This window comes from Cyrtonyx montezumae, unplaced genomic scaffold (genome assembly GCF_038088225.1).
Source record: "Cyrtonyx montezumae isolate F1298 unplaced genomic scaffold, pur_monq_1.0 scaffold_4, whole genome shotgun sequence".
Taxonomy (NCBI): domain Eukaryota; kingdom Metazoa; phylum Chordata; class Aves; order Galliformes; family Odontophoridae; genus Cyrtonyx; species Cyrtonyx montezumae.
In genome coordinates, this window is record NW_027072045.1 from 1,919,603 (window position 1) to 1,946,169 (window position 26,567).

The 26,567-nt window shown below is 42.7% G+C and overlaps 1 protein-coding gene across 2 annotated transcripts; it reads right to left on the reverse strand.

Moving 5' to 3' along the window:
• Window positions 1-331: 331 nt before the first annotated feature.
• Window positions 332-20,255, reverse strand: MKI67 (marker of proliferation Ki-67). Of its 2 annotated transcripts, none has more exons than XM_065746464.1 (16): window positions 20,194-20,255; window positions 19,418-19,531; window positions 18,283-18,364; window positions 18,090-18,205; window positions 17,323-17,392; window positions 16,356-16,434; window positions 13,623-15,077; window positions 13,073-13,311; window positions 11,930-12,353; window positions 10,095-10,210; window positions 9,149-9,320; window positions 8,881-9,009; window positions 6,839-8,094; window positions 5,647-5,722; window positions 2,058-5,105; window positions 332-954 (listed from the first exon to the last, which is right to left on the reverse strand). In XM_065746464.1, the coding sequence occupies exons 2-16, from the start codon at window positions 19,507-19,509 to the stop codon at window positions 806-808; spliced, it is 7,503 nt and encodes a 2,500-aa protein (XP_065602536.1). In that variant the 5' UTR covers window positions 19,510-19,531; window positions 20,194-20,255; the 3' UTR covers window positions 332-805. The 2 variants fall into 2 exon arrangements, with proteins under 2 accessions (XP_065602536.1, XP_065602535.1); XM_065746463.1 differs by lacking the exon at window positions 20,194-20,255 and adding an exon at window positions 19,920-20,036.
• Between the last annotated feature and the right edge of the window lie 6,312 nt (window positions 20,256-26,567).

Consider the following 26,567-nt stretch of genomic DNA (forward strand, 5'->3'; position numbering starts at 1 on the left):
GAAACTGCAAGAAACACACCTCAGTCCCACAGTGACACAGATGTAATAGGCAGCAGATCACACACAGCATGAACTCACCCAAAGGGTCGTTTTCATCCTCAGAGAGATGACATGTCAGAACACAGAAACCATCTGCCATTCCATTTGTGCATAGAAATGCCTGCAACTCCTCAAAAACTACATAAAAATGTTCTTAACTCTGCTCTTAAAAATGCAGTTAGATGCTGGAGCTGGATTTTCTTCCTGCATTTAATACAGTAACGGAAGTCAACTAAACACTGATTATTCCTAAGAATACAAAACACAGAAGACTCCAATTGTTTATAAATTTAATGAATTACAAAACTTCACTTCTCAGTGAAATGAATTTCTTTTCTTAAAAAAAGTTTTTGTCATAGTTCTGCTAATAAATCTATAGGCTGTTTTTCTTTTTTAAGAATATTTACAGAATTCAAATGAAAAACAAGACAAGCACAAGAAACAAAGCAGGAAATAGATTACATCTGAACAGACAGTAAAGAAACATGGCTTCCCAATTGCTGCACTGATTAACAGAAGGGGATAAACACTTAGAAAGGATTTATTTTTCTATTTGCCACTCTGCACAAGCACCTCCATGGTTTAAGGACTGCTACACAGACAAATCTACTCAGGCATCTGAGCCACAGCTGTTAAAAGTACTTTCTTAACATCAAGATTGCTTTACAAAACCTGAATTTAAAAACCAAGCACGCATCAATTCATGTTAAAAACTTGCCATTTCAATTACTGAACACTTTCAAAAACTGCTCCTGCAAGGTGAGGGCTATTTTCTGGTTCTTGCACTTGTTCTGGTGCTCGATCTTGTTCTCCTGTCTGTTCCTCCACGAGTCTGAGTTGCCTTCACACTTCCATCAAGCTCTTCTTTGGCTTTGTTTCTTCTTCCCCTTCTCGGTGATCTATTTTCATCATTATCTATTTGTAGACATAAACTCAATTGTAAATATACGTTATAAATGAAACATTTCATTCTAAGCCAGTCTTCAGTCATATTGTTTTTCAAGATGCCCCCAGTGACTGCATTCCAAAGATTACATCCAGAATTCCACAAACCAGTTACAAAACCCACACTTCTGCACAACCAATATCCTTTAAGACAGACCCCAGAGGACCTGCAGCTATTTCAGAAAGTAGGTTAACATTAATGAGAGCACCAAAACCAATTAGCTACCATTTCAGCTACAGTTCCTTCCACCAATACGTAAAACTAAAATATATCCAACGTTGGAGAAAAATCCAGCAAAAATGAACATATAGGAAGAGTTGTATGGTCCAGCTAGAGCTAAGTCAGGCTATAAACAAGAGACTGGATACCTACGGAAGAACCCAGATACCAGAGAACACCAAATCTGCTCTAAGAAGCCAAAGAAACCATCACTAAATCCACATGGGAAAAGATAACCTCCCTAGAAAAGAAACTGTCCACGCAGGAGGAAAAGCACCAAATCAGTTCCCTCATTTGGGAAGTACGTATAGTGGTGTCAGGAAGTGGAAACTAACAAGCACATAAAAGGAAACAAGAATTCATAAAGTAGGAGTGGCTAAATTGATCTGCATGTCACATAAAGGTTACCCAGAACCTACAGATGTACAAGCAGGAGCTCAGAAGGTATTTAGGAGAAAACAAGCATCAACAATGGGTGCTAAAGATGCCACGCTCGTGCTGTGTCTTTACCACTTACTCCTGTAAATGAGTTAATTGCTGTATTGCTCTAAACTGTAAGTTGCAGACAGCGAGAACGTGTGATGAAAAAGCAAGAGGGCATCTGAATATCCCAGAGGAGGAATACCAGCATCATATACCATAAAAATCAATTCATTCCACTTAGGAAAAACATCTTGTTTGAACAGGGTAGCATAGCTCCTCTTTACTTAAGTCTTCTTGTTGTATTAAAGAACTACACTTTATCTGCATTAGCCTACAGCAGTCTACAGTAATATTAGATTTTTGTACACATTATTGTACCTATACCTAAGTTAGCCACCCATAGAAAATAGAAAGTAAACTGTTGCCTCACCTGATTTTAACTGCTTGGGTGCTAAGACATCATCTGCTGGCAACTGACATTTTCTTCTGCGAGAAGTGGAAGCTGGATGTTGAGCAGGGCTAACCTCTTTTCCAGACCCATTTTTATCAGAACCAGTAGATGCCATACACTTATTTTGAGTTTCTGAAGTGCTATCATTTTCAGGCAAGTTGCCCTTATCATGGAGGGAAGCAGAAGTAGCTGCCTTCGATTTGAGTTCTTCCTTTTCCCTCCTATTTCTCAGCTGCCTACAGTTTTCCTGGGAGGAATTATTTTCCAGAGATGCACCTTCACCTTTGTTAAGATTTCCCTTTTGACCTCCTCCGTCTTTGGAGGGGACATGTTTTTCCCTGAGAAAACCAGACCCAGTATCTTCAGATTTGAAATAAACTGTCTTTTTTCTGCCCAGCCTTGATGGATTTTCTTCTGAAGATGGAGCTATTTCCAAAGGCATACTCTGCTGTTCCTCAGAAGATTCGTTCTTACCATCTTCTGGCAAACCCTGAAGAGATCTAGAGCTAACAGGCAGTGACGTGCTACTTTTTTTCCTCAAGTACCCTTCTGAAAGATCCATTTTTTGGGGGGAAGCACATTTTTCAGAAATCAGGTTTTTAGCTTCCCTACGATTATTCCTTCTACCAGTTTCCTTTGATAAGCTGTGTGTTCCCTGAGCAGAACTCACAGCTTCTGACAAAGTCACCTGATTCCTTCTGCCTCTTCTCAACTGATTTTCTTTCAGAGATGAAGCAACAGCTTCTAATGGAACATTATCCTCTTTAGGAGCTTCTTCTCTAACACCGTCCGCTGGTAAGCCACGTCTTCCTCTAAGAGAAATTGAATTAGTTGTGTGTGACACCAGAGCTTCTTTCCTTCTGCCCCTTCCTAATGGGTTCACTTTAGTGTGGGACATCGGTTCCAAAGGCATATTTCGTTCTTCATTAGTATTCTCCTCTTTATCACTGTTTTGTGACAAGCCACGTTTCCTCTGGAGAGAAGATGAACTTTTTGCCTCTGCTGCTAGATCGATCCTTTTTCTTTTGTCCCTTGCTGATGCATTTGTCTCTGCCTGCAAAGTTTTATTTCCCAAAGCTGGATTTTGATCTTCTTTCACAGTCTTCTTTTTATCATCACCTTCTTGCAACCCACGTTTTTTTCTGATAGCAAGAGAATTCGTTGCTCGTGATGCTACAGCAACCTCTCGTCTTCTCCCCCGTCTCAGTGGATTGTTTTCTGTTGAAGAGGGAGTAGCTTCCAAAGCTGGATCATGGTCTTTTACAGAAGTCTCATCTTTACTATGATCTTCAATTAAGGTCTCTCTTTTTGTAAAGGTAGAACTAGCTGCTTGTGGAACGGCGTTAACTTGCTTTCTTCTGCTCCTCCTTACTCGAGGAGAATTTTCTTTATTCTCTTGTTGACCAAGCTTGTAAGTCATTCCTTCCTCATCCCCAGGTGAACTCCTTGTTTGTCCAAGTGTTTTGGAACTGGTTTGTTCAAGTTCTGAATTAACTTTTCTACTTCTACCTCTTCTGCATGTAGTTCCAGTGTTTTGAGTTTGATCCTCTTGCAGGGTTTCTTCCTTTGATTTTAGTACCTGTTCATCTCCTGTCTGCTTTTGATGGCTATGAGCAATACCATCACTGTTTACAGCAGTAAGTGTTGCAGCAGATGTGCTGTTCTGGTCTTCCACTATTTTGTGTATTTTCTTTCCATCAACACAGCCTGAAGGCTCTTTGGGAGAAGATTCCTCCATTTCTGCTTCTGACTTAAATCTGGGTGTAATTAGCTCTGAGCTGTTTACATTTTTAGCAGACTCATCAGTCTTTTTCTCTGAAAAGTCCCTCTTGCCTCTCCTGTTCCTAGTTCTGTTTGTTTCCTGCACTGTGCTGTTTGCTTCCAAGACTGGAACAGTAGTTGGCATTTTGTTTGTTTCTCCAGAAGGTGACTCTGATTTTAATCTCTGAGATATTTCTTTTGTATTTGCCTGAGCATTTGCAGCTTCATCTCCCAGAGATGCTTCCCTCTCATTTTTGGTGGGTGATCGTGTTTCAGTAACAGTTTCATCTGAAGTTCCTCTGGTTTTCTGAACGTTCTGTCTATTTTCAGGTGCCATCCCATAGACGTCTGATTTTACTTCCATCAAGCGTTTTCTAGCATTTCTTGAAGAGGCAACACCTGTCTGTGTTACCTTCACTTCAACCTCAGCTCTGTTTTCAGATTCTTGTGCTGGGGCAGCCTCATTACTCTGCTCATCCTCTTGTATTGTCTTTGCTGATGGTTGTTTACGAAGCCTCCTTGTTGCATGAAGCTCCACAGAAGCAGCTGGTTTAACCTGGTCACCCCTAGCTCTCCTTCCTCTTTTAGGTGCAGTCGGAGCTTCTGTGTTTTCTTCTTTTCTCACTTCTCTAGACCTCTTCCTTGGCAGTAGAAGCGTTTCTTCACTGTCTCCTGCACTTACTTCATTAGATGTATCTTCAGAGTTTTTACAATCTGTTTGCAGTTGACAATTTTCATTTTGCCTGTTACTAGATGAACTTTCTGCCTTCGTGCTTTGATCACCTTTTATTAATACGTCGTTGATGATAAAGTTGTGCAAAGTCTGTTTCATAGTTGCAGGTTTCTGTAACACTGAAGAATCTCTGCCACAAGACTCAAGGTTCTCATCTGGAAGTTTTAACTCCTTTGCTTCTTTCCTTTTACCTCTTCTTGGTCTTTCAGTAGCAACACGCATTTCCAAAGATGAAACAGCTTCATCTTTTTTCTCATCAGGGTTTTCTTCTACCACACCAGCATTTGCTCTCCTTCCTCTTCCCAGATTTTTACCTACTGAAGTTGAAATTATGACCTCTCCCACCTCTTCCTGGGAGCTCTTTTTCTCCAGACCTTGCAGTTCTTTTAAATTTAAGTCTTTTTCAGTCTGCTTTATTGAAGTAGGACGTACAGTCTTCCTCAATCTGCCTCTTGTTGGTCTCTGGGTAACCTGGTCTTCACTAGTTGACTTCTGTTGACAACCTTCACCCTGTGAAGTATTTCCTTTGTCTTCTAAAACAGTTTTTTCACACCATAAAAAGTTGATACATAGAAAAGAGCACAAGCAAAAGTTACTCATTACTATGCCTGATAAAACTACTTCTGAGTTTCCCTAGAAGAGTAATGTTGTACATTTAATATTCTCGATTTAAAAAAGGAGAGTGTGGAGGTATTTTAACAGATTCTGGCCAGCTTGCTGCACAAAGTTATTTCATTTGATATTGACAGCATTCAGAGCTTTAAGATGTGTAATTTAAAGTCTCTACTACGAAAGGTGATTAAGTGGAGACTTCTTCATTAGGTCTTTTATACACAGGTATGTTTGGAGATGACACTGTTACTGCATCAGAACGCTACAACACCATTTACCTCTCCACCAATAGAACTTCAGCACTGGAGAAATTCAGCACTAGGAATTACTGTACAAATTTCATGAGCTACTTGCTCTTTGTATACTACGTAAACTCAGAGCTTTCACAGCAACTTCAAACTTCCTAATAAGCACAGTACATTCATTACTACTGTGGCTAAAATGAAAGTTATTTATACTTGCCATATTCATGACTGCCATTAGTAGAAGGAGGTACAGTATCTTCTTGCTTAGGATCTGTGACATCTGCTGACATGACCTAGGGGAATAAAAAGCAATCGGTAAATTCATGTCTGACAGGATAAGAATGGAGGTAGCCAATATAAAACTAGAAATAAAATAGTTGAAAAAAAAAAAAGAAAAGTCTTCTTGAATACTCTTTTATGAGAAGAAAGTTAATTTAGTTTAAGAACTGTAGCCAAATACAATACTAGCACACAAATAAACTGAACTTAATATTTGTCATCTGAGCTAATGTACCAGTTTTTGAAATGAAATACAACTGCGTACAGATTTTTTTTTAATAGCATACACTAAATTGGCTGAGAAGTGTCAAAATAAAACCCCAAAAGAAGGGGTACTGAAGCTGAGTCATTAGATGTTTTGTAGTGTTTTACCGCAGTTTAGCACAGACAAGCACTCTGCCCAGTGACACTCAGTGTTTTAACCATGGATTCAGGAGCTTACAGAAAAATCAATGCTAGTAAAATGCACAAACAACAAGAGTGATGAAGCTGTGAGTTGTAAAACCAGATTGGTAACTCAACATTACCTCAGTAACCATTTGGACAGAGCTCCTTCAAACAAAATACATACTAATACAAGCAAATGTAGAGATTATAGTTCTCTCTCTATAGAAGAGGTGTTCATTCAGCAAGCAACGAATGGAAGAGTTATGGGAACAATGACCTATCAACTGACCAAGAGGTATCACAGTAGTTTGGCAAAAGCTCAATACTATTTAATGTTTAAAGAAAAGAGCTTTAATATTTAATCTAGAGGCCACAAAGAAGCTGTACAAACACAGAGGCATTTATACGGCATAGCAAGAACACGAGTATACTTTCTAAGTAATTTAAGAGTTCTGTAAGAGGAAAAAAAATTTGCTCCTACAGATGTGTAGTAAGCTACATCTTGTAGGTCATTCACCTGGAAAAAGCTTCCAAGGAAAACACAGATTGCAATCTTCCCTCTTCCCAAATCACCATGGGATTTTTCATCCACTGGTTGCACGCATGAGATATTTCAATAGAAATATGATGCAATAAAACATGAGGTAGTATTAGATGGCCTAAGGGTTCATTTCAGCCACAGGCTCCAAGCCTAAATAAATTTATTACAAAACAAATAGAAGAGGAAAAAAAAAAAGCTTTACCTTAACTTTCTCCGGTGTATCGAATATTTCCTTGACTCCAACATAATCCATTTCAGACTCAGAGGTTTTCTGTCTGGGCTCTGCCATAAGCCTACTCAGACCCACAAAATCATCGACTGGGTGAGATTTCTCTCTGGGAGTCTTCATTAATCTACTAATACCAAATACATCTTCTATGGGTTTAACTTTTTCCTTTGGCGTCCTGAAAATACGGCTGATTCCAATCATGTCTTCTACTGGTTGAGATTTCAATTTTGGAGTTCTCTTTATTAAATTAACCCCTGCCACACCTTTTAATAATTCTTTTTTTTGTATTGGAGTCTCCAGCAATTTTTCAGAGGCATTTTCATCTGCAATATGTTTTGACTTTTGCAGTGGGCCCAATAGGACCTCTGCTGGCTTCAGCTTTTCTTCTGGGGTCTTCATGAGCTGCTTGATACCTGACAGGACCTCTGCTGGTTCTGACTTCTGCTTTGGGGTCTTCATGAGCTGCTTGATACCTGACAGGACCTCTGCTGGTTCTGACTTCTGCTTTGGGGTCTTCATGAGCTGCTTGATGCCTGACAGGACCTCTGCTGGTTCTGACCTCTGCTTTGGGGTCTTCATGAGCTGCTTGATGCCTGACAGGACCTCTGCTGGTTCTGACTTCTGCTTTGGGGTCTTCATGAGCTGCTTGATGCCTGACAGGACCTCTGCTGGTTCTGACTTCTGCTTTGGGGTCTTCATGAGCTGCTTGATACCTGACAGGACCTCTGCTGGTTCTGACCTCTGCTTTGGGGTCTTCATGAGCTGCTTGATGCCTGACAGGACCTCTGCTGGTTCTGACCTCTGCTTTGGAGTCCTCAAAAGCTGCTTAATGCCTGACAAGGACTCTAAAGGCTCTAACCTTTGTTTCGGTGTCTTCACGAGCCGCTTGATGCCTGATAAGGTGCCTGCTGGCTCTAAATTCTGCTCTGGGGTCTTTAAAGGCTCCTTGATTCTTGATACAACTTCAACTGACTCCAACTTCTGACTGGGAGTTTTCCTTTTACTCGGTGACCTCACTCGAGATACTTGCTTCTCCAGATTTACTGACGCACTATCCATGCCAGTATCTTCTTTCAGCATACTTTTTCTTTTCTCAGGAGTTTTTGTGGATATTTCATCAAACACAGACTTTAGAGAGTCTCTCTCTCTCAGAAAGTAAGAGACGTCCTGACAACTTTGTTTCTGTTCCGAAACATCTGAAGCATTTAATGGTGACACCATCATCTCTCCTGAAATAAATAGTAGGTTTACATAAGTTAGAAGAAACAAGATCCTACCAACCAAACCAGCATCTAAGCATGCTAACTGCTATATAGCTAAAGCAGAAAACAGATTCAATCACCCCAAGCATTGTAATAAGCTAAACTCCAAAAAAGTGCTTCAACAAATGTCTTGGTAATAGCAATAATCAGCTCCTACAAGGCACAACACAAATCTAAAAACTGAGTGTAAATAAAGAAAAAAAATTCAAGGTTTTGATAGAAATTTGATATAAAAAATGATTTTACTATTGCCTCTGCTATAAATGAATTTATTCCAGATTTTTTTTGGCTAGATACTCATCTTTGCCACATTCCTAAGAAAACAGACTTTAACAGAACTGTGAACAATTCTGCATTACATTGGAACACAATGACTGGTATGCGATTACAAAATACACCTTCCTGCTTTAAAGATGCTGCCAATGGACAAAGTCACGCACACAGATAACCAACTGTGATATAGAACTGCCACAATTCAACAAAAGATGTGCCTGAAACTATGCATCATATAGAAATGTCACACCAAGTCCAACTACTAAAAAAATTAGAAGCCTCAGTAACTGAAGCTACAAAACTTACATTATATACATTATACATATACATACACATAATCCATTACACGTATTAAAAGTGACTGCAAGATATTTTCTCTGTCCATCAAGTCTGTCTAGTTCAAGATTGCTCACTGTCTCAAAGAATTGTAGACACCACTACCCTTACATGCACACAAGTCTTTCTTTCCAAGCAACATACCAGATTCTTCAGGTGTATGCAGATCAGAAAACTCCATTTCAGTGAACGTTGGTGTAAAATTATGAGCAGTGCTCAAAGGTGATGTTTTTCCACCTTTGTTGTTTGGAGTTTGAAACATCTCATTCAGTCCTATGAAAGACATTCAATAAAAAAAAAAAAGCAAGTGTTATGAAAACAAAACACACACACAAAGCCAAACCAAATCATCGACAAAAAACTCCACACAATTGACAGAACCAGCAACAGAATTTAAAGTCTCCCAACTTACCCGTGAAGCTCTCATCCATTCTCATGTTTTGTTTCGAGATGGGATTTTTTACCACTTTAGGGACCTTCCCAGCTCTTTGAACTGTGGTGGAGTAAGCTCTACCTACAACTATTGTAGCAGGAGACTCCGCATGACCTGTACTAAAATGACCTTTTACTTTTCTTTCTGGAGTCTGCATCAAGAAAACAAACAAAATAGATTAGTAAATACTCTATTAAGAATCATTCAAAACTGCCACACTCGTCTTGTTTAGTTAATACAGACTGTTCAGCATATAGAAACTGTTAAATTGCAGCTAATTTAAAGGGCTGGCTCTCTGTGAAATACATAGCTTCTACCTTTTAAAATTTGAGCAACTGTGCTCAATGAGCCATGTGACAAGTACTCTTAGCTTTAAGGAATGCTCAGAGATTATCTCGAGAGTCCTCCAGTCTTATTCCTTCTCATCTTCACAGAATCATCTATCTAGGTGATGTATTCAAGATCATCAAGCCCAATCATCAACCTCAGCAACACGAGGCGTTTAAGATCAAACAGACACTCATTCAAACAGCAGTACAGTTTGATCGTAGACAATGGACAAATACTTACCATATCTACCCAATGCACTGGATTATTCAGAGACTCTTAAGATGCTTCGATTTCCCCAAGTTCCCTTTCAGTTAATTAGACTGGTTACCTATTGCACATGCTCTGTAACAACGCAGCACAGTATCCAGGCACTAATCCTTAACTACCGCCAGCACCTAAAGTTCACTGAAAAGAATAACTAAGACCTGATTCTTGACTACTTAATAGGTTACAGTATTCTTACACATCATGAAAAATACACCAGTATCACTTAACACCTGTCTAAAAACTTACAAGCTACTTGTAGCAAAACACCCACAAGCCACTTAACCCAAACTCTTAAAAAAAGAAACAACACAACAACATAAGAGTATACCTTTGGTGATCGGGTGATTTTCCTTGCTGGTCTTCCTTTTTTAACACTTCTTCTGACAGCCTTTGCCTGTGGTCTTGCAACGCCTAATTTAACCACTTCTGCCCAAGTTTTTGCAACTAGAAAAACAAAACAGGAATAACAACCTCAATCCTCAGCTGTGTAAGGAGTTTGTAACTATTTCGTTATGATTCCGAAGGACTTGCTGCAGTCAAACATCAGAACTTCGCAGTTGCATCATCTGATGGCTCCTATACTCAAGTGTTGTATACACACTTCCAAATGAAGATGCTGTTTCAAGCTGAAGTTTAACAAGCATCCAGTATTGTTTTCACAACCAAAGAACAGAAAGACTTACAGCGTCACACACTACAGAACCTAAAACTGAATGCTGACCCAATTCTGTCTTCACACTTCTCGTCAAGGAAATACTTTCCCCAACAGAAACTTGCCATCAGCTTTTCAGCCTTGCTCATTATTACAGCTGAACTTTTCTCTGGCAGAATGTGAGGCTTCAAGTCAGAAAAATGATTTTTTTTTTAAGAGAAATCTATTGACTTTTGCTTTCATCACCTATCTGGGGAATTTTGTAGTCATGAAATTAAGTAATTGTACTGTGTTTAGGTTTACGTAGAGCTTTCATAACCCTTCTGATACCATCTTTATCACAGGTCTCTGAAAGTTGCATGGTGCAGTTATCATTCTGTACACAGTAATCAGGAAACTAATCACAGCTGTGTAATAAAGATGTCAGCTGACAGGACACCTGCCTCATTTGCTGTAGAAGCAGCAAGGAGAAGATATAAAATAAATGATTCTTTTTGTACATAAAGATAAAAAAAATGGGAATGCCAATTCTGAAGATATTTTCTTGTCAGAGTTACTGTGCAAGTTAAGGAAAGTTTGCAAAACAAAAATCTAAAGCTGTCATTGCTAGATGTGCTGAATATAAAGAAAGCCAACCGTGCTGGGAATTATCTAAAAAAGAGCAGGGAAGACAAAGTCTTCCCAAATTAGACATCCAAAAATAATAATAATAAAAAATTAAGGATAATGGTGTTATTTTCATTTTATAGAAGAAACTGATGCACAGATCCTAAAAACCACTTACACACTAGAGAGAGTGAAAAACTGTCAGATGTTTGTGAAGAACTCTTGCTGATAAGTGAATGAAACAGACAAAGCAACTGAAAAAAAAAAAGATTTCACTAAAAAATTGATATGGCTTTCAGCTGCAATAATGAGGAAGGCCTGTGATTGTACCTCTCTATACAGTGTGACAATCACTGGGATACTGTATGTAGTACGTAGGTCAGAATCTAAAAATGGTACTACAAAAAATGAATGTAGACAAGAATGATAAAAACTGCCAACTGAATGTTGGTGGGAAACTTTTAATTCCACCTTGAGAGAGTCATATTGACCTATTTCCTTAAATTAAAACGACATCTTGTCTTAAAATATCTTCACAAAGATTACATTTTCAAGAATGACTCTCTTTTTTTCCAGTGGCACTAAAACTGTTTCAACCAACATTCAAATTTGAAGGACTTGTGGCCTCAGAACTGCAATTACCCTATCAAACAAAACCTTAATTCTATCATTTTTCAACTTTTGGAGTATTAGATTTCTGTTCTGAAACACTTATTCCTCAGTAATTCACTTCTCAGACATAAGAGAAAACAAGAAGTTGCAATTCTCAGATGTTTCAAAAAGTCCTGAACTGATCAGAACACATGCCAACCATCTGATGGTCTCCACATACAGGCCAACTTCATTTCTGCCACTATTTCTTACAGTACTTAAATTCACATTAAAAATGACCTGCCAAAACAAACCTAGTAAATTGGCACTAGAAGCACCACTTCTTCTTTTTGCACTGATTACTGCTACAGCCCCACTTCTCCTCTTCATGGGAGTCTTCTTCAAAGTGTGTTGTGAACTTCTAGTTAATTTGACAGGTGTAGTCATCAGAAAGGTTTTCTCATCTATGTCAACGTGAGCAGACTTAGGTGTTTTCTCTTGGGCAGCACTTTTCTCCTTTGCATTCACATCTTTTGCACCAGCATTCTGCTCTTCTGCAATGGGGGATGGGGTTGTCACTTGAGAAACAGAGAAACGTCCCTTTGTGTAAGGTGCTGGGGAGCTTAAAGCAAACGTGGGTGTGGCTTTTCCAGAGACAGGTGATGAGGCAGGGGAGGGCTTCTGGGCTGACACCCTCTTCGGTGACAATTTTTCTTTCTGCAAATGTACACTAAGTTCCTGGTAGAAAGAAATAGAAGTGAAAGACAAGTTACAGCACAAAGCTCAACCACAAACGCTCCTCCATAGATCTGAAAAGTAAATGCCACTGAACAAAATATCATGAGATCATTTGAAGATCCTTAGACATTGCTCTCTACAAAGAAAACACGCAACAATTTCTAAATTTTAAAAGACCCATGCAAATCCAACTGAATACATTAACCCACTCGTTACTCTATTCAGAACAGGTTCACTCAAATAAAGCACGACAAGTTCTTGTTTAAAACAGCAGCCAAGTTTTTCCAGCTTCCACCCAAGCCACGTGACAGCACTCTGCACATCCTGCCAAACTGCAGTTCTACGCTGTGGCTATTTTCAGTTATTTCTGGTGTTTGCTGGTGCTGGTAAGCACAAGCACATGGAAACACATTCCCACATATGTATGAGAACAAGCATAAGCTTGGGAGAAGAAGAGCACACACCTAGTGGATAAGCACAGGCAGAAAAAGGCAGACTGCACCCCTTCCTCTAAATGAGGAAGACTAACGAAAATAGCTATTTTTAATCAGCATTTAAGTGCCAGCTTAAATGGCAATTACTGTGTCCCCATCCTAACATATATCTAAAATAAGATATAAAAGTGAATTCAAAGTGAGCAATACAAGTCCCTGAATTTTTAAATTGCATCCGTATTATTTAGCTTAGCAACTTGACCAGCTTTTGCATTTGCCCTTTACCTGGATTGCAAAGTGCTTCAGTTCCTGCCCCTTTTTCAGGACTGCACGTGGAGAGTTTCCAAACGGCAAGCTCAGTCTTGCAGGAATGGCTCCTCTTTTAATGGGCGAGTTGGGAGGCAAGCTTTTATCAAAGAGTTCTGGACTCAGATGACCACCAAAAGACACTCTTTTTCTTTTTCCTAAAGGCTGAGGTAACAAATCAGTGCTTGTCCTTTTCTGAGATATCCTTTTGGTCTTACCTGTAATAAATAACAATACGTGAAAATACCTGAGAATTCAGGACATCACCCTTTTAAACAACATAGAAAACAGTGCCCATTTGTGCACTTTGGATTTGGAAACTTGTCAGACAGTAACTCAGATTCAATTGGGTAAACTTTTTTTTATAATTTACTGTGTGTTTTTAGGGTCAACTACAGCTGCATGATGAACATTTTCCAACAGACGTGTCAGCAATTAACTCTATTTTCTACGTAAGCAAAGAAATTCTCACAAACACTAGAATTTCTCCAACTTAGTTCTAACAAAGCACAAGATTAAACCTACTTACCTGGCTGCTCCTCAGTTGACAGGCCAGAAATATTGATTTCTGAAGGAGTTTCATTGTCCTTCAGTACAGAAGCACTTCCAGAAGATCTTCTTGATGATAATCTATGAGGTCTTACGACACAGGCATCTTCCAAGTCTAGCTTCTTTTGACATTCCTTGGTGGCCAGTTCTTGTTTAGTTCCATTGTCTTTTCCAGCTGCAGTCTCCTCGTGGTGCTCTTGAACTGCATTTGTCTCCAATGCTTTTTCAGCTAACTGCCCCGAGGTCCTTCTCCTTTTTCTTCCAGAGCCAGATTTTTGACTAGCAGGAGATGTCAGTTCTGATGTGAACTCCTCCAAAATTGATGTTTCTGAATGCTCATTTCTGTTTGTTAACTCATTACTTTGTCTGCTTTTTGTTCTGGGACTCTTAGAAGGTGCAGGAGACACAGAATCTCTCTTCTTCAAGTTAACATTCTTCTGGTCACAGATTTCTGTCTGCACTTCTTCTTTCACTGATTTTCCTGGTGTATGTTGCTTACTACTTTGTCTCTGTGTTAAGCATTTAGTTTCTGTCAAAGGCAGTTGTTGGAAACTATCATTTCTGCACGCTGCATCTCCTCCTTTACTGTCAGCTGAAATTGCTGAAACAGACTCACGTCCCAACAACACACCTCCACGAGTTGTTGGAGTCCCAATGCTTCCAGAATCTGTACCACATGCTTCTTTGGCAGGTGACATGAAATGAGACCGAAGACTCTTCCTTCTGGGCCTTGGTGTAGTAGGGAGAACATATTTATCTCCTTCTGAAACATCTGACACGTTAGCTGCTTGTGTTAGTTTATCTACTGTTACTGCACAGCTGACAGTTTTATCTGCACAACCCCAGCATGGCTTCAGTGAACACGCTGCATTTCCATCCTTCTCCTCATGGGGTTTGGTTGTAACTCCAGGACCTCTCGATTTCCCTGGTGTACTTAATTCCTTATGATCTTGCAGGGGACTTCCCTTACCACTACCTTTCATCACATCCTTTGAAACAGAGGTTCGAGGAGTTCTGGTGAAACTCTTCCTGGTAGCACTTCCTACAGCTGAGCTCTTACTCAGCTCTGAACTGATTACATCTTGATTAATTTTATGTTCTTTGATATTTTCGTTTACACCTTTTCCTTTAGTCGAGTTTCCCAGATCATAAACACAACTTGATGAAATCTGAGCATTTGGATCTAGCAGAACACTCTTCCCCTCCTCTTTTCCTGCTTTCTGATGTAAATTCCCTTGTACAAGGTTTCTCCCTTTAACCTCATGCTTCAGTCTTTCGTAGAGTTTACTAAAAGGAGACATTTCATTTTCCTTTTTAGTAGGTTGTTGTGTTTTGTAAGACTTGAGTGTTTGAAGCATAGCTGGCATGGCTTTGGAGAAGTTTTCCTCTGCACTCTGTTTATTTTCAGTGTTTTGTTCTTTGCACTCTGCATTATCTACAGTTTAAGCAAAACACAACAAGAAGTTAAGTAGAAGTTGCAGAAAAAACAACTGCAAGTTCCTAAAACACAGATAACAATAATCCCTTCCCTTCCTCCACCAAGAATATCAACCAGGGTCTAGGACGCAGTAATGTAAATAAAGCTCTGTTAACAAGAGCAATTCTCTGATAATAAAAATTAGCACCGAAATGTTTAACAAATGTTAAGCTGTAATCTGGCCTTTGTCCCATACACATCTGTATTTTATGCTGCCACTTCTCTTCAGAGGTTCATACACACATCTTTCGTGGCTGCCACATGATAAATCCCCGAGCACAGAGTCAAGCCATCATTTTGACTGCCTTACTACTATTCACTATTCTGTCTTGTGTTTACAAAGGAGCTGTTGCCACTTGAGCTGTACCAATGCTCCTCTGGGGTAAAGCAAGATAATAAAGGAGAGCTAGAAGTTCCCACGCATGCTGGAAGACTGGAGTAGCACACCTCCACTTGTAGGTTCCTTTGAACTTGGGACATTCTGGACTCTATGAAACCTTCCATCTGCTCATGGAAGTATCTTCACTGAATACAGGGAGGATGGAAGGTTCTGGCATTTAACCTGTTCATGGCTTTTCATTACTCCAAATCAGTACCTCCAGAATAAAGCTTCTTTGTACTGAGTCTACACAAAATAGACACTGTGGGCTACGATTGCTACGACTTCCATCAGCAAAGCTCCCTCTCTTTAAAATTATACCTTTTACAAATTCTTTCTAGGAAAGAATACCTTTAAGAAAGGAACGTTTGTTTGTGATAATGTTTGCTCAAAAGCAACCTGTTAACATTTTTTCATCACAAAAGTGACTCTGTGATGTTACATTTTTTGTCACTGGAAAGTATAGTGCAGTTAATCAATGAAGTTATACCTTGTTTCAACTGATATTTTGCATTAAGGCTGCAAAAACAGCATCGTCTTTGTAAACTGAATCTGCAGAAATCACTTAAAGCAACACAAATGTTTTTTGCTAGTTCCAGTTTAACTGTTCTGCCTGTGTGTCAGGATGCAGCTACACTGATTTCTCCTGACAGGACCTTGCTTTGGGGTAAACCACAAAGTGCAGTGGAACAGTACACAGGCATAGAAGAGTGTACTGTATCCAGAGTGAAAAGTCTTTAAGTAACTTTCTGTTATCTTCCCCCCCCCTCTTTTTAGCCTTGCTTTTCCTGCTGATGTCTAGGGAGTAAAATTAAGATGGAAGAATATAACTACCTCCCTCTTACACAGGTACAAACCTGAAGAACAAAGACTTTTAGATCCTGAAGTCGGTTTTTGTAACAGCTCCACTTCTGCCACCTGCTGAACATGAAGAACCTGTAAATTTGTACAATATTACAGCAGAGCAACAAATATTTATACTTCACCTTTCTACTAAAAATAAAAAAAACACTGATTTTATGAACGTATAAACATTGCTCACTGAACAGGTTTAAGAGGATTTAAATGAAATTGCTTAGTACTTCACTGGTTAAGATCACTGGCAGTTTACACAGTGAGAGCTCAAGTGCTGTTTTAGCACTATCAGCTCTGGAAGCACCTGTAGCAGATGAATATACACAAGCACATTCTAAGCTCACTTCCTTACCAGACCTGGTGAAATAATTTTAATTAAATAGGAGAAATATAGGAAAAATATTTCAATAGCCACAGTATTTACTGAGCAACAGTATTCCCTTAAAGGGATAAAAAGAGTAAAAAGAGAAAAAGAAACCAATGGAAATAAATTATTCAGAGATAGGCTTATTTTGACATTTACAAATTCCAACACCGTGTCAGTGTAATAGCACACAGAACTACATGTGATTTCTGAACAAAAAGCACATTTAAGCTCAGAGATAAAATTCCCCACTTAATGAACAAGGATACTGAATGCCACACTCCACATTTCCTGCATCCCAGGTGCTTCTCAAAAATGCTAAGGATTAATTTTTAATCGTTTACCTTTATCACTAACATCACAGATCATTAAGTACTACCAGAAACCTGCAACTCTCAAATTAATAAATTATATCTATTTTAAGAAGCCTGTCTCTAAAGCAGTCCATTTGTATTTCCAAACAGGAGCTTGTCAGCAGTTGAGAAATAATACCTAAGCTTCAAAAAATAAACACAAAACCCCACAGCACAACGGGGACACAGAATAGCATAGCAACACCAATACTGATGTACTGACAATATGCAAGCCTACTGCCACAACATTACCTGCAGAGTTTCATCTTTTGGAGATCTAGAACGTCTCTTCTTTGGAGTTGATTGGAGAGGATATTCAAATCTGGAGAAAGTATTTTAGGAGTAAAATAGTTGCTAGCTAAATCCTGTTATTAAGATAAATGACTGAGATTAGTCCCGCTCCCAGCAGTACACACACTGCTTTTACATGCTTTAACTACATCTAAATTCTTCAGCATTACTCCGAGAAATGCTTATCCTGGAAACAGAATCAAAGTTTTCTCTCTAGACAGTTCTAACTATTGACACTGGTTGATAGTGATTGGACAAGATGGAATGGTTTTAAAATAAGACTGGAGATTGAGGCTGGATGTGAGGAGGCAGTGTTTCACTGGAACAGGTTGCCCAGAGAGGCTGTGGATGCCCCATCCCTGGAGGCACTCAAGGCAAGGCTGGATGTGCTCTGGGCAGCCTGCTCTAGTGGTTGGCGACCTGCCCACGGCAGGGGGGCTGAAACAAGATGATCCTTGAGGTCCTTTTCAACCCAAGCCATTCCAGGATGATTTTAGTTTTACTGATTTAGCTTAATCTAATACGGAAGCAATAAGAAAATCTTTCAGCCATCCTACCAATCTCTGTGAGACAGCGTGAAGAAATAATAACTATTACAGGTTAACTTCTATTTCTGAAGATGGTCAAGTGATGTTTTAAATTGTCCCACTCTCCATCCAGCTGCCAGAGCCTGTGCCCCACTGCACCCTCTAGGACCAAGGCATTCACAGCAGGCCCCTGCCACTCACCTGAAAGAACGGTCAATAATGGTCAGCACGTCCCCATGCTTCAGAGGTACAGGCTGCTGAAAATAATCACCGTTCAGCTGCGTGGGATTTACTGTACTTAAATTAGTCAATATTGCCTACAAAATAAAGCAAACGTTTCAGCATCACAGTGAGACACAAGAAGATAAATGCCATTAACACACATCTTACTCACCTCCTTGTTTTCATTTACTTCAATTTTACAATGCTCTTTTGAGACCTGAGGCAACTGGATGCGAATATCACATTCTGTCCTCCTAAAAGCAAAAAGGAGAAAAAGACAGAAAAATGGGACTGCTGTAGAATTAGGGATGTCCCAAATGTCAGCTAATTATCCATACAAGAGCACAACACTTGTGCTAGGCACTCCACACACTGAACAGGCAAACCCTTCATTTAGTGCTGACTTTGGTGATGCAAAGTAATGAGAAAGAGAGCACAGAACTAAAGAGGCCAGAAAAAGAAATGAAGCGAAGAAAAACACAAAATCCCTACATCAGCCTACTAGCAAAACATGCCGCTTCTAAAATCTGGCCAAGTGTAAGAGCACACAGATCAAAACGAGCCTGAACATGCCATGGCTAAGCAGAAGCCAAGCATTACCCAGCTGGCACAAGTGTAAAGCCAGGCATTACCATCACTAACTCTGCTGATAGTGATGCACACACTCATCTGACATCTTACCATACTTTCTCTGTAGAACCTGATCTGGGTCTGAGCAGTTACTTATTTAAGTACTATCAACTAGACAGCAAAGGGCTGACCATAAGTTCCAAAGAAGTAAAAACATTTTATTCATTGATTCTAGACTAACTCATGGATTCTGTAACCGAGGTGTGAGAGAACTTGCCAAAACTGCAGGAAGTGCAGGCATAGCAGATGGGGCTGAATGCAAGGCACATACTCCTCAACATAAGCATTCTACTGCTTGCTTGTCAAGTGTACATTATTTTCAATCTGAGATTTACCAAAGCCATTTGCCTCATTCCCCTCGGCCAGAAAGTTAGGAAAGAAAAAAAGCCGTTTTAGCCAGGAAACAACAAAGAGCAGCGACAACAAACTCAGCTCATCACAGCTCTGGGAAATGTCAGCCCCACAGCACCTTCCCTCCCGCAGACATCACCCACAAATATACAAACATTCACTTTAGATAATAAGTGTCGAGGAGATGAAACCCGCAGGAAATCATGGAAACACAGGGGTTGGAAGGGACCTCGTGAGATCATCGAGTCCAACCCCCCTGCCAAAGCAGGCTCCCTACACCAGGTAAATACGCACTCAGTGCTATTCTGTAGGCAAAGCATTCTCACCTTCCAAACAAACACGAGCTGGCGGTGAGCGGAAAATAAATGCCATCGGTCCCGTTGCGTTTAATTATAATAATTTTCCCAAAGAGCGGCATCTTCAAGCGAAAGGATCCTCACCTACGGGGAAACGGCAAAGTGACTCATCGGTGCGATGCATTACGTACTCACGAAAGTAAATCAGCGCCGCTAAGCGCGGCAGCACCAAACAAGTCCGCACTTCAGGAAGAACCGCATCCGAACCGCAGTTTGAAGGCTGATTTAGAGTACAGAACCGACTGTCACCCGGGCCAGCGCAACCGACGCCGCGGAGCACGGCACGGGCCGCGTGCCAGCGGCAGAGAGCGGCCGAGCCCGAACCGCCGCAGCCACGCACGGCCCCGGAGCGCTGCCCGGCGGCACTTCACCGGGGAAGGAGGCCCACGCACCGCGGCGCTGCCCGCCCGAAACGCGCGGCGGGAGCCGGTCGGAAGAGCCGTTAGAGCGGAGCGGCCCCGGGGGCCCTTACCTGCTCCTCGCTCGCGCGGCGCTCCGCCTCTCCTCGCCCCGCTGCCGCCCTCAGCCCCCGGGAGCGACAGAACCGCGCGGAGCGGCGCCGCACTACAGAGCGCGCCGCTTCCGCCGTCGCGTCTTCCCGCGCGCGCGAGCCACACTCGCACCGCCGCGCGTATCCATCCGCTCCGCACCAACCGGGGAACAAAAGCAGCGCGGAGGGCACTGCAACCGCCTTTCCGCCCCGCCGCCCTCCCCCGCCCGCAGCCGCCGCGGCCGGAGGGACTCACCCGGGCCGGCCGGTAGCGGCAGCCGCCCCGCGGAGGAGGGACTCTTTAAGCTTAACCGGGTGCGGGCCCGGCGGAAGGAGAAATGAAAAATGCGATCAAACTTTTGAGCCGACTTTCGAAAAGGAGCGCGGCCGCCCGCGATTGGTGGAGGGCAGGTCACGTGGCGGCGCGGCGCACCCAATGGGAAGCGCGAAAGAGGTTTGATTTCAAACGGCCGCGCCCGAAGCCCCGCCCCCTATCCGCCCCGGCCGCTCCCCCCCCCTCAGTGCCGCCCCGCAGGGCGGGAGCAGGAGCAGTTTGCGTCACTAAAAAATAAACAATAAAAAATAAACCAGGAAGCTTTACTCTGCTGTTGCCTTCTTTCACGGACAAAATCCGATTCCCTGGCAGGAGCTCACTAGTGACACCTGAATTTAGATTTAATTACCTAGCGTGCCTCACACTGATGTGGTGTGGGGAGTTCTGGGGGCTTTAGGTGGGATAAAGGCTTTCTACACGTCAGCCTTCTGCTTTCGGATTCAATTACTCCGAAGTCGCATTTCATAAGCTCTTGGTAACTAAATTAAACAATTCATCCTGTTAGCTCAGATTCACTATTGCACCTTCATGCTTTACACTACTGGACAATCTCACTTAGCAGTGTCCCTTAGGGGTCAGTGCTGGGCGCAGTCCTGTTCAACATCTCCATCAGTGACCTCGGTGAGGGGATAGAGTCCGCCCTCAGCACTTTGCTGATGATATGAAGCTGGGAGGAATGGCTGTGCTGCCTTTCAGTGAGACCTGGACAGGCTCAGAGGTGGGCAGAGAGGAATCAGATGGCATTTAACAAGAGCAAGTGTAGAGTCTTGAAGCTAGGGAGGAATAACTGCACGCACTGGTACAGGTTGGGGATGAGCTGCTGGAGAGGAGCTCTGAGGAGAGGGACCTGGGTGTCCTGGTGGGTGACAGCTTGGCCATGAGCAGTGTGCCCTGGTGGCCAAGAAGGACAATGGGACCCTGGGCTGCATTAAGAAGAGCGTGGCCAGCAGGTCGAGGGAGGTGAGTCTCCTTCTCTGGAGATGTTCCAGACCCACCTGGACACCGAGCTGTGCAACCTGGTCCTGGGAGCTGCTTTGGCAGGGGGTTGGACTCCACGATCTCTGGAGGTCCCTTCCAACCCCTACAGCTGTGATTCTGTGAAAGCATAACTCATTGCAGCCTCTACAAACCTACATCCAATCGAGCTGGACAGCGACGTAGCCATTTCTGCAGTGTGCCCATAAGCTTCTGTTGTGGCACAGCCGTGCTGTGCTTTATTAGCACACTTACCTCACAGTATTCGATCACAGCCCCGGTGATAAACGTCTCAGCAAACACGGCGATGCCTACAAGAAAACACAAATTACAGTAAAGGTTTTGAGCGTGCCCTTAAATCTGTCGTCAAGAGCGGCACTTCTCTCTTAAATAATGGATATACAAATATTTGCAACAGTAGATCTACAGGAGAGAAAAATGACATTTATTTCAGATTTCCTGATTGGGTAATTTTTTATCTGGGAACATTTGATTCACGAGGAGTACAAGCTGGCAAATACAAGTTGAAATCAATGATTAAAAAAATGTTTTGAAAAGGAGTTTTATATCTAAATTGGTCCTTGGATGTCCTTGCCAGATGCTTAGGCTTTTTAAAATTAATTCAACCAGTAGAAGGGTAATGAGATAAAAGCTGTTTCACTGAGATCCACCAGCACAGACCTGTGAGTCTTTTTAATGATTAGACTCATGGTGGAAAACCCAACCGTAGAATCATAGGATAACTCAGACTGGAAAAGACCTCAAAAATCATTGAGTCCAAGCACGACCCAGCCATACTGCCCTCACTCTAACAGCCCTCTGCTAAACCATGGCCCTGAGCACCACATCCAAACGGTATTTAAACACACCCAGGGATGGTGACTGCACCACCTCCCTGCAGAGCCCATCCCAGTGCTGAACGACCCTTTCTGTACAGAAGTGTTCCCTGATATCCAACCTAAACTTACCCTGGTGCAGCTCAAGGCCACGTCCCCTCGTCCTGTCACTGTCACCAGTGAGCAGAGCCCAACCCCGTGCTCTTGCTGTGAGCGCCTTTCAGATATCAGAAGGGAGCAATGAGGTCTCCCCTCAGCCTCCTCTTCCCTACACCAACCAGCCCCAGTTCCTTCAGCCTCTCCTCATAGGGCACACTCTCCAAGCCCTTCACAGCCTCGCTGCCCTCCTTTGGAGCTGCTCCAGCACCTCCATGTCCTTTCTGTACTGAGGTGCCCAAACTGAACACAGCACTCGAGGTGAGGCCTCAGCAGTGCCGAGCACAGGGGCAGGATGACTTCCCAGTGCTGCTCAGCACCCCATTCCTGATCCAGGTCGGGATGCCACTGGTCCTCTTGGCCACCTGTGCACACTGCTGGCTCACGTTCAGCCCTCTGTCCATCAGCACACCGAGCTCCCTTTCCATCAGGCAGCTTTCCAGCCACTCCTCCCCAGTCCTGTAGGGCTGCCTGGTGTTGTTGTGACCAAAATGCAGGACCTGACACTTGGCCCTATTGAAACTCATACAGTTCACCTTGGCCCATCGATCCAGTCTATCCAGGTCCCTCCGTAGTCAGAACAACACTCCCTCCCAACCTGGTGTCATCTGCAAACTTACTGCGGATGCACTCAGTTATTTATTATAATGATAAAAGAGACTCCTGATCGCTTAAACACGCTGGGACTGAACTCCGGTCAGAGCTTTTTCTGCACTGGGACTTTCATACAGAATACAGTCCTTAAGGTGTACGAAGCAGTAAACTCAGGCAGCAGGTTCAGCATTAGTGAGCTCAGCCCGTTCGTAGAAAAGTGAGTTCCTGGTGGATATGGCACAGCATCCTCTCAGGGCGGCTGCAGCTCGGATCCAGCATACACAGCCAGGAGGTGAAGGGAGACACAATGAAGGCAGTCATGGTGGTGCCTTGCTTCCTCACCTGCCAGCACTAAAACCAGGTGAGAAACTGCTAACTTCTGAAAAAGCACTGAAGCAGACGTGATTGGCATCAACGGAGTTGCAGCCGTCACGGTGGATCAGTTCTCTGTTGAATTTATGAACTTTTCACACGCACTCTGACACAAAAACACACTGCAGACTCTTCGTGCAGTGTGACACAAAGCCTAGTTCTGTTTTTCCTGTGTCTACGCAGCCTAGATCTGTTGTCCCATGTTTAGGAACAGTTTGAGTGGCATTCATGGAAACGAGGGAACAATTGTGAGGCAGTGGAAGCAGGGGAGGAAGGAGCACTTACATGTGAGAAGAGCTTCCCTGGCCAAGTCCAAACCCAAGTAATAATTCGGTAGAAATTCTCCCAGTCTGAGAGAAGCAGCATAGCAAATGTATCAAAACTGTTTGAATAAAGCTCTTATTAAAATATCTAAATTACAAAATAATCCTTTAATACGCAAGACGAAGAACTTCAACAGCGAAGTTCAGTCCCTCAAAAAATTCTCAGAGGCACTGAACAATTTCTGTATTAGGAAAGCTTAGCTTCCACTTGACATACGTGCCCTTTACAGAACAAATATGTCTTTGATCTTGCTTAGTCTGTATTGTTTAACCAGCCCATTGAAATCAATGTTTCATGAGTAGTTTACAACTGAAGTTTGTTCCTTGGACAAGTTCAGTTTCTAAAAACACAACCTTCAGCCTCACCAGCTGTGAAATGCAAAACCTTCGTGAGGCAGCTCGAGGTCAAGGAAACAAACAAAAACAAACCCCACAAAACAAACTGGGAAGCGCATGGGAGAATAATTACTGGAGAAGAGCAAACTGACAAAAGCAGGCTTTATGTTTCAGTAAATATCTGTGCATGTAAACAGGATTGCAAAAGATACACAGTGCTGGGATGGAACAGGAGGGCACGGCCAGGGCACAGGGAGCTGTCCAGGCATACCGGAGGAGTGTCTGTACCACTGGAAGCCTTCCTGAAGAACTACAGCGTCAGGAGTTATATCATTGCATAAGCACTCGCAAATAAAGGATGAAATGCAACTCATCACATCAGAACTCTGCAGCGTCAGCTCTTACTTATTAATGCAGTCTGGGAAGGCTTGGCCTCCTGATTGCTGTCATGAGTTCACAGTTGGGGTATGGAAGGGACCTCCAGAGATCATGGAGTCCAACCCCCTGCCAAAGCAGCTCCCAGCCCAGGTTGCACAGCTCGGTGTCCAGGGGGGTCCTGAGCATCTCCAGAGAAAGAGATCCACCACCTCTGTGTGCAGCTCCAGTGCTCCATCACTGCACTGGGAAGAAGTTCCCTCACACGTTGGTGCAGAACTTCCTGTGCTTCAGTTTGTGGCCATTTCCCCTCCTCCTATCACCACACACTGCTGAGAAGAGTCCGGCCTCGTCCCTTTGCCTCCTGCTCCTCAGATATTTATAGATGTGGATCAGATCCCCTCTGAGTCTTCTTTTCTCAAGGCTGAACAGCCCCAGCTCTCTCAGCCTCTCCTCATAAGGGAAATGTTCCCCGCCCTTTATCATCTTTGTAGCCCCCCAATGGACTCTTTCCAGCAGATCCCTGTCTGTTTTGTACCAGGAGCCCAGAACTGGACACAGTGCTCCAGGTGAGGCCTCACCAGGGCAGAGCAGAGGGGGAGGATCCCCTCCCTCGACCTGCTGGCCACGCTCTTCTTAAGGCAGCCCAGGATCCCATTGTCCTTCTTGGCCACCAGGGCACACTGCTCATGGCCAACGTGTCATCCACCAGGACACCCAGGTCCCTCTCCTCAGAGCTCCTCTCCAGCAGCTCATCCCCAACCTGTACCAGTGCATGCAGTTATTCCTCCCTAGCTGCAAGACTCTACACTTGCTCTTGTTAAACGTCATCCAGTTCCTCTCTGCCCAACTCCGCAGCCTGTCCAGGTCTCACTGAATGGCAGCACAGCCATTCCTCCCAGCTTCGTATCATCAGCAAAGTGCTGAGGGTTGACTTTATCCCCTCACCGAGGTCACTGATGGAGATGTTGAACAGGACCAGGGTTTATTCACACTTCATTTGCGCAGTGCTTCAGTTCTGACATGAATCAGAGCCCTGCTCCCAAGTAACGACCGGTGAGAAGTACTGAAAAGTTACTGGCACAGATAATGGATTTCCAATCCTTTAGGATCCCTCATTTAAATGAACGCACATACAGGAATAAAGAGATTTAAAGAGAGCAATACAGTTTGAGAATAAAAACAAAGCTTTTTGTTCTTGCATCAGGATGTATTAGATCTTGCAATTTGCATATACAAATAATTCAGCAACATTCACCGGCATTAAAAACACAGCAAGATCAAATTATAAATGTAATAAAAGGAAATAATAATAGCTGAAACTGTATAATACATACATATATTATAAAGATTTGACAAATTAAATACAATTTGGTTATACAGAAAAGTTTCCATAACTTTACATTAAAAATGGTACTGGGGAAATGAAAACAGTTCAAAATATTCAACGCAGGCGGTCAGGCTCCTTTTAAAAGTTTAAAAAACTGATACGTAAAAATACCCTAAAAAACACTGCTAATTACAGTATGCATTCTTCATTAAGGCCCAGTTCAGCAAAGCACTTCAGGGGTTGCTCCGGGAACAAAGAGCCTTCAGCACTGGATGCTTGGGGGAGGAGGTGTTGGTGAGCAATTGCTTCAATGCTCGGGTGAACTGGAACCTATCTGAACACATGAGAACACTCAGTCAAGTCACACAGTGACCAAAAGCACGTACAGATCAGAATGGCTGACTTCCAATCAACTATTTGGCATTTCAAAGTCATTCCATGCAACACGGGAAAACTTCAAACAGAATTCAGGTATCTCCACGTCAAGCTGCAGCTCCCCAGCTATGGGGCCCTGCACCCCACAGCTCTCCTTACTCACAAGGACTGGAAAGCAAGCTTTTCAAATGATTAAAAAAATAAACATCAAAATCACTACACGGCTGTGTTTGTGATGTCCAAAATATATACCTTTTCTCCCCGTTTCCTCACAGATCACATAGCTAGCAACTCAAATCCGAGCACCCACTCAACATCTGCGTCAGCTCAGCTCTGTCCCGCTCCTCGCTCCGACAGACACCCGTTCTTTGTCACCCACAGCCCAAATGTTTGCAAAGCTCCTGGGGTGGGATGGGACCATAAATGCGCCCCTCTGGAGAGCAGTGAGGACTGCCTGGCGTTAAGCTCTGCTGCCACTCCAGCTCTCTGATCCTCCCTGTGCTGCAAACAACCGTACTGAGAACCCCACGGTTTTGCTCCTCAGCCCAAATCTGTTTGGTGGCTATTTGAAAGGTGGCAGCGTTTCAGCACGCAGCAGTAATGCAAACCTCCCCATCCAGTCAG